General features: G+C 52.9%; 1 protein-coding gene across 1 annotated transcript; it reads right to left on the bottom strand.

The window, feature by feature from the left end:
• Positions 1-390: 390 nt before the first annotated feature.
• On the bottom strand, positions 391-2,054 carry CEBPB (CCAAT enhancer binding protein beta). Its single transcript, XM_031614693.2, has one exon. It carries the CDS (start codon positions 1,810-1,812, stop codon positions 826-828), a length of 987 nt encoding a protein of 328 aa, XP_031470553.2. The 5' UTR covers positions 1,813-2,054; the 3' UTR covers positions 391-825.
• Positions 2,055-8,757: the final 6,703 nt, after the last annotated feature.

Consider the following 8,757-nt stretch of genomic DNA (forward strand, 5'->3'; position numbering starts at 1 on the left):
CTCTGCACGTTGGGAACAGCAAGAACTGCAAAAAACACCACCCCAAACAAACACCTCTTCCCAGACAATACCCAAGCGGCAGCTCAAGCAAGTGATTAGAGGAACCAAAATGAGACAATGAGGACTGGCTGAAGCCTCCAGCTCTGCTCTTTGCTAGGTTTCTCCTGGGGTTTTTGTTTCTGTTTTTCTCTGAGTCACAGAGAAAGCCAAAAGACCAACGCGAGTCCTATCCCTGCTGGCAGCACCAAGCCAGATCCAGCTGGAATGTCAGCCCTGCGTTTCATCTGACTCGAAACGTACCCTCAAAATAAAACAAGCTACTTTTTTTAACCTAGTCATAAAGTTTATTAAAATCGTTCATTAATGCTTCAAATGTAGCAAGAATGCATAGATCCCAAAATATACATATGTATTTTCTTATAGAAATAGATTATTCTTTATAATAAAAAAAAACTGTAGGAACATCTTTAACAGATTACTCAATCCATGACTGACAGTTACACGAGATTGCATCATGTACACAGCATTCCCAGCCATGCTTAAAGGATTGCATCACTTCACCCTCGCTCTCCTCTCGCCGTTTTAAATAACCCCAGCGCCCAGCAGAGCCCCGGGGCCGCGGCCTCCCATCCCACCCCTCCACCCCCCCGCGCCGCCCGCGCCCCCTGGCCCCGGGGGGATGGGGGGGAAGCAAATAGAGACCGAAACAACAACAAACAACAACAACAACAACGAAACCCCCAACGAAACCGAAAACGCAGCCCGGCCCCGGGAGGAGGGCGTGGGGGGGCAGCGCTCATCTCGCCCCGCGGCCCGGCGCGGGGGTCAGCAGCGGGGCGAGGAGGCGAGCAGGGGCTCGGGCAGCTGTTTGAACAAGTTCCTGAGGGTGCTCAGCTCCCGGGAGAGCTGCTCCACCTTCTTCTGCAGCCTCTCGTTCTCGGCCGTCAGTTCCAAGACTTTGTGCTGCGTCTCCAGGTTGCGCATTTTGGCTTTGTCGCGGCTCTTGCGCACCGCGATGTTGTTCCGCTCCCGGCGCAGCTTGTACTCGTCGCTGTGCTTGTCCACGCACTTCTTGGGCTTGTTCTTGCCCGCCGGCGGCCCCGAGTAGCCCCCGGCGCCGGCGGCCGACTTGGAGGACTCGGAGGGGTTCGGGGTGCCGGGGGGGCTGGAGGAGGACGAGGTGGACAGGTTCCCGCTGCTGCCGCTCGGCACCGACTGGTAGCCCAGGTAGGAGCGCACGGTGCTGCCGTAGGGCGAGGACATGCCCCCCGGTCCCGGCCCCGCTCCCCCTTCTTCCTTACGGGGCCCTTTGCAAGAGTCCAGGGTCTCGAAGACCGGCTCCACTTTGGTCTCCACGATCTGGGGCGGGAAGCAGCCCGGCAGCCCCCCCGGCTTGTGGCTCTGGCTGCCGCACGGGTGGCCGTGCCGGGCGAGGCTGATGTAGGTGTAGTCGGGCTTCTTGCCGCCGCCGCTGCCTTTATAGTCCTCGGCGAAGAGATCGGAAAGGAAATCTTGGCCGCCGCTACTGCAGGCAGGCTCAAAGTTGCCCCCTGCTGCTGCTGCGGGAGGCGGCGGCTGCGCCGGCTGCTGGGATGCTGCTAAGGGGTCCAGATAGGGGCTGAAGTCAATGGCTCTCTCGTGGTCCCCTACGGTAAGCTCGGTCATGGAGCGGCCCCCGGCCGCCCGCGGGTGCAGCTTGTTGAGAGCAGCCAGACAGTCCGCCTCGTAATAGAAATTAGCCACTTCCATGGATTTAAAGGCGGGCGGCTGAATGGGGAGGCATGCTGCGTCCCAGGCCACCAGGCGTTGCATGAAAGCAAAGGGGGATGCGGGGAAGAGAAGACGGCGCGGGGGGCCCCCCCGGCACGGAATCGAGAGGCCGCCGTCGGGTGGGGGTCTCCCGAGCCCGGCGCTGGGCACGGCCCCGCTGCGCTGCCCGCCCGGGCGGTTCAGTCCGTGCGGCGCGGCGGGGCTCTCCCGCTCCCGGAGCTGCGGCTGGAGCTGGCGGCTCTCCTGCGGACCATCTGGTTGCGGGGCCCGTGTCCTCAAGTCTCTGACTTAGGAAAGTTCCTTCGCTCGGTTATTTATAGGGGCGGTGGATCCCATAGCAACAGGCGCGTCACCGCCTGGCCGCATGCCACGCTGCACGCTCCGAGCTGCCGCTCCGGCCCCCGGGACGCCGCCGGCTGCGGCTGCGGGTGCGGTGCGGGCCCGGGGCCGCTCTGCAGGATGCGGGAACGGGACCGCGCGGGGCCGCCGCCGCCGGCAGCGAGGCCGCCGGGATCTCACGTCTGGCCCGGTCCTCGGCTGCAGGGAACGCGGGCACCGCTCGGCCCGGAGCGGCTGTGGGACCGGGACGCGGCTTTGCCAGCGCAAGGCCGGGCCTTTTGCGCTTGAGAGGAAGGGTTGGCGCTGTGAGGCTGCGTGTGCCGCGCAGAAGTGGGTGCAAAACCTGTCTGGGTCCCGTTTTACCCCGGGGAAATCGAGGCAGAAGGCGTTTTTCCAGGCTCTTTTGCCAAAGCAGGGGGAAAGCTGCAAATAGGAGACAGATCCTCTTATTCTCCGTCCAGCGCCTGATTGAGTAAACCGCACTGGCAGGCAGAACCGTCCCATACAGACGTGTGCAGAACCATTTTACAAGAGCAAGCGGAGAGCCAAGTGAGCGCAATTTGGAGCACAGCGCGCTCCCGGCTGCCTTCTGACGGCCGCGAGCAGTCAGAGCCGAGCAGCCGCTGAGCTCCGCTCCCCATCTCTGCATGCGGGGACGCTGACTGAAGTTTGCCTTGGTGTGTTTACTTTGCACGATACGGCGCAACTGTCAGAGTACAAAGGCGACAGGGAATCTGCGCTCTGAAGCCAGAGGGGACCGTGTTTAAATTCCTGAAAGAGTGAGATACGTGCTCAGAACCATGGAAAACAGGCATTTTCAGAATCGCGGGGTAAGTTTGGGAAGGAAGACTGAATCTCGATGTCCGTTTTAATTAAAGACACCCACCTTGGGAATCAAACTTATATTTTCACTCTCTTACTCCCACATTTACCTGTCTACAAGCTGGTGATTCATCCCCAGAATAAAGGACTTAATTTAAAACAAAACATATAATTAAAGGAAGTAGGAGTGTCCTTCGCCTCAGTAAAGAAGACCCAGCACTGCAGGGAAAATGACACTGCCTCTTAGAATAATGTGAAGCAATCCTGCGGTGTGGGAAATATGGTAACGTTAAGCCAGAGGAACAGGTATTGCATTATACGATTCAAACAGTCAACTGTTCATAATGTTCAAACCTCAGAACTTTGAAAAGAGGAAGAATTCAGAAATGTGTCAGTGGATCACCGGACTTTTTCTTTCTTGTATTTTTGCGTTCACATTTCCTTTGCACATTTCAGGAGGATTTTGCTTTCCATGTCAAAAGTACCCCAACAGGTTTTTGGGCTTCAAATATTTCTAGTTCTATCTTTATCTCCAAGTTAATCTTTGGTGAATGTACCGGAGATTAAATTGGAGCTGGGCCTGGCCAGAGGTCTGGGTCTGGAGGTTGGAGCCCATACCTTCATAAATACAAACATCTGTATTGGGTGCAAATACTGGCAAGTCTCAGTGAGCCAGGGCTTGTTCTCCTGGCTGTTTTCTCTCTTGCACTGTGTCCTTATCCTGAGTTCTGATCTGGTGGTTGCATCCAGCAGCTGCCCTAACTGGCCCTTGCAACTGAACTCTTGAAATTCACCCTCATGTGCTTCCTACCTCCGAACATCTCAGGAACCCACAAGCAGAAGGTCTCCTGCCACGGCCACCTGCTGAAATGGTTCTGGTGTTTCTTGGCATTACCCTGCCAGGTCTCCAGCTTGCCACAGCCATTGGCTGAACCGGGGCCTTACAACCCATCAGTTACATTTCATGGGCATTTTTTAAAAGATATTCTCAGAGATCTGAATTTACCCTCTCTAAATTTCTGTCCTATTCTCTGCTGTTCAGCATCCAAAAGCTGTGCTCCCACCCAGGCTGATCTTCCCTAACAAAATAAAACGTCTGTGCAACTGTCATGTGAAATAGATTATATCAGAGATGGTGTGGCCCACACCTCCTTTTCCAGGCCAGTGCTGAGTAATCCCATAGTCACTGGGATCACACGTCAGCTGGAGTGGTAATTGAGGTTGGATGCCCAGCTGGTCCCCTCCTTCCCTGCTCCCCCCTCACCTTCCTGCTCTGCTGGGATCTCTTTAAACTTCCTCCAGCTCACCTCAAATCCCAGCATCCACTCTCATGGAGCTCTCAGCTTCTCATGGGAACGTTGTTGGCGGGACTAACCACTCATGCAAAGTCCTAACATTCAGCAAGCAGGTTTTGAGCTAACTCTGGTCTCTTTTAAATTGTTTCTGCACTTGTCATAACAAATGCATGGCCAGAAATGGGGCTTTTGAAATGGAAACGGGTGTAGAGCTAAGCTCCCATCACGGAGAGTTGGGTGGAGGTCTTGGCACACCAAGCTCCATCCCTGTCAGTGCCACAGCCTGGCCTGGCCTGGCCTGATGTACAGAGGGTGCAAATCGTCCTGGAAGGTCTTTTCCATAGAGAGATAGATAGGAAAAGAGATGCAGGTGTTCCTGGTGAAGGGATCACACAATGAAAAACTCAGAGGCAGCAGCAATTGGTTCCACAACAGTTTTCCTGGCAGCAAATTTCAGCAGAAAGGCAGCGTTTCTCTGAAAAGTGCCTTCTTTCTGGTGATTTCATGATTAAATTTTTCAGTTGGGGAAAGGAGACAGCATTATTCACAAATTACTTAGTGAGAACATCTCCATTCCCAAGCAAAAAAAAAAAAAAAAAAAAAGGCAATAAAATCCAGATTCCTCTTTATTCATGAGTGAAAGAATATAGATAGTGGAGGGGTAAGACAAGAATATGGGAAGGGGGAAAAAGTAGAGGGAAGAATCTCATCTTCACTGCTCTTTTCTGTCACAAATTAAATTCTGCTCTCCATTTTCCCTCTTATACAGTAGAAAGACACAGCTTTCCAACTGCAGGCTCAGACCAATGATAAGACACTGCAGAGATATATTATTCCTGAAAATTGTCTTCTTTTCCAGGATTTCTAGCAGGCTCTCTGATTCCCACGCTGCAGGTCTATAGTAGCTGTCCTGGAAGGACGCTAGCTTTGGGGAGATGCTATTAATGTAATGGTCACGGATCAAACACTGAAGCTTTTGTAAGAAGATCTGTGGGCTGAGAGTTTGTACTCTAGAGAAAGGCTGTCTATAATTTTAGATGCTTCTTGCTGAAGATGTGTCTTGCGTGTTGTTTGTCTTGCAGTATCTCCTGGCAGATCAGTGAGATCAGAGGTGCATCATGCTAAGTACTGTGTGGACACTGCTCCTCACTGCAGCCTAATGCAAAACATGGAGAGGCAGAAGAGAGGGGCAAAGATTAAAAAAGATAATGCCAGAAGTTAACAGTTGCATCACTGAACAAGGCAGTGCTGGTAGTGTGCTGGAGGTGAGCTGGAGAGGAGAATGAGAGCAGCAGTGTCTGTGTGTGGGCAGGCTGGGGGAGCACAGGGCTGCTATAGAAGACCTTGGGGCGAGATGTGACCTTGCCTGAAAGTTTGACATGAGTGGAGCAGTGTTGCAATGAAGGCTGTGAAATAGAGAAGTAAAATTGAAATTTATTTCTAAGCGTGTTGTGTGCTCTGTTTTCTCCTTGTTCCCAGCCCCAGGTCCCTCTTCATACAGCTGTGCACCTTACACCAGCACCAACTACTAAGTTGTACCTGGCAGAGCCTGGATTCCAATCTATTGCTTTCCACACATTGTTCTCCACTGTTAAAAATAAATAAACAATAAAATACACAGCATTCATGAAATGTCAGGCAGGGACAGAGAGAGGTTGGCGGGGACAGTGTGTCAACTCAGAGATTGGCTCTCCTTCCATCTCTCCCAGCTCTTAGACCAGACTTGAGACTTTGCTTCATTATAACATTAAAAAGTATTAATAATGAAAAACCCAAACTATCCACACTATTTCCTCTCTTAAACTGCAACTGGGATACTCTGCATTGCAGTCCCCTGCATCAGGGACCTCCCATGCGAGTTGCAGGTCATCTCCTGGCCTCCTTGGGCTCTTTTGTTACAGACCAGAGCCCTCCCCCTCCTGGAGGGCTCCCTCACCCCTCGTTCCCTTGTGACATGGGGATGCTCAGGTGTTTGTTGGTTGTCTGCTGATTTTCTGCTCACCTCTGACCTAGCACGCTTGGCCTTTGCAGTGCCAGGTTGCTCAATCCCCCCTTTATCTCCATGTTGCTCTTTGCCCTACCCAGTGCTGCAGAGGCGACACCTGGAGATGGCACCCCTGCCTCCAGCCAGTGGGCACTGTGTGAGCAAAATACCTTCCCCTGCTGACAGAAAATTTTCCAGAGTGAATTGGAGGTCAGCGCAAATTTAGTGGAGCAACACTGCAATGAAGGCTACAAATGAAAGAAAAGGAGAGTGTCTGAGTGCACACGAATGCCGTTGGAAAAGCAGAAGCTGGAGGCTCCAGCCTTGTGTTGCAAAGCACACACTGAAGCCATCTGACCAGGAAGATGTGGGCTTTATTTCTGAGCAGTTTTATGAGTAGCCTGTTGAAAAACAGAGAGAGAAGTTGCTGCCCACTAGCGCTCTATAAGTTCTCCATAGTCATCTGGCATTTCCTATGTAACTGTATCTCCTAACCTGATGAATTTGTTACAGGACAAGTGTTATTACTTTTTTTTCCTGGAGTGTCTAGACTTTCATAAAAATGGTTTTTATGAAAGGAGAGAACAGGATTCTGACCCTTTTAAGGAACCCAGACAAGTATCAGGAGTTCCCAGGAATAGACTGGTAGTTATTGATTTGGGAAATTTCTAAACAAGAAGAACTCTTCAGTGGTCCTGAAGCTGGGGCCAGATAACTGGAACTTAGTGCTGCTTACTGCCAGGGACAACAGAAACTGAAGGCAGTTTCAGAGAGGTTGGCAGGAGAATGGGCCACGGTGAAGAATTAGAAGATTCTGTGAAAGCTTTGAAGGTTGCATGCTTGGCTTTACAATTACTTTTTATTCAGCTGCTCTCATCCTACGTTGAGCACCAGGGGAAGCAGTTAGGACATGTTGGTGGTGAGCACTGGCATGTGAGAACAGCTCCTGGGTCTGTGTCATCTGGCAGCTGGCTGCGATGCCCAGGCACGGGGTGGGATAGCCACAGTATGCCACCCTCCCCACACATCGCTTCTGGTCCCTGTCATCTCCCTGTCTCTACGTGTATGGCTTTGGAAGGAGCCCTAGGAGTGGCTTTTCCAGCTCTCCCACCCACTGATACTTTCCCATGCCAGAGAGAGTCCAGCGAAGGAACTGCAGCCAGCTTCTGCTTCTTGTCTCACGGATCGGGAAGAATTGCATAAGAATGGGTAAGAGGCGAAAGGAGCGGGTCTGACTTCTGGATGTTCTGAACTGTGAGCCTTGTGCAGCGCTGCACGGAGGAGCTGGCGTAGCACAGGTCTGCGTTCAAAAATGTCTCCAAATCCTTCTGTAGGCTGGCCTCAGGTGCAGATGGGGAAGGGGAAATGTGTATAGTCGGGTCAAAATGCTTCTTGTGACATCTCAGGGCAGTGCGGCAGCAGGACCTCTGGGTGCTACATGCATTGAAATCATTGCCATCCCTTAACTGCAGCAGAGGAGACAGTCAGCTCTGTCCCTGCTGCTCCCCAGCACACTGTTGAGGAAACAAACAAACAAACAAACAAACAAACAGCAGATAATGATGCTTATGAAGAATGTGTGTGTAAAGCCATGCTGTTCAGGTGGTGTCTGCCACAGCTGGCTGGCAAACAGCCACCGCACCCCGCTGCCCTTCCGCGCCAACGCCGCCAGGCGGTGCTACGGCGGCTCAGGCCATGCCCGGGCTCATGGCGCCACCTGCCGGCAGCGCTGGGATCTCGGCGGGCGCAGCCCCTCCGCGCGGCGCGCCGCCAACTTTTCACAAAGCGGAGCTAATTTGAGCATGCGATTCCGCTTAGTTATTAATTAACTTGTGATCCTCCGAGGAAGGCAGGCTCTGGAAGACACGCTGCATGCCTTAGCTGGCATCAGAAGCGTGGCAATTTCGGCACACTGTTACGGGACAACGTAGAGCCATTCCTGAGCAGTTGGGTTTGCAGGGCCCGTGCAGTTCAGGGCTCGGTGCAGAGGGCGCTTCCAGCTCTCTGGAGGGGGCTCAGATGACCCGAAGGGACAGAACAGCGTTTTCCACGGAGGTGTGATTTGCTGCCAACACAGCCTCAGGTCCGGGTTGTGCATTCCCCTTGCTTTGCTCCGTCCCGTGTTGTGTCGTTTGCAAACACATCACCTTCGGACTCAACAAGCCTCTCTTCCGCATTTCACCCCTTCTAAGTGAATTGTTTAAACGGAATCTATTCAGTCATTTGTAATTTCAATGTTATTCTATTTGACCTTGAAAAAAAATTACAACAAAACTAATAGACGTTAATAGTATTGGTCGGGGCTTTTTCCCTTAGTATTTTCTGTGCTGAAGAGAGCGTTTGCTGGCGACCAGCGAGCGGCTCGGTGCGCACCTTTTCACGGACGCCGTTAAGGAGCGCGGGGTGCGCCACCAAACGAAGGGCGGCGGGTATCTGACGGCCACGGCGCGGCTGCGGCCGCCGCGGGGAGCGGAAGGACTTCCAGAAACGCAGCGCGCAGAGGCGCCGCCAGGGGGCGGGCGATCCCCGGCCGGGAACGGGCGGAGC

The sequence above is a fragment of the Phasianus colchicus genome, chromosome 17, assembly GCF_987193195.1.
Source record: "Phasianus colchicus chromosome 17, bPhaCol1.hap1.1, whole genome shotgun sequence".
NCBI lineage: Eukaryota > Metazoa > Chordata > Aves > Galliformes > Phasianidae > Phasianus > Phasianus colchicus.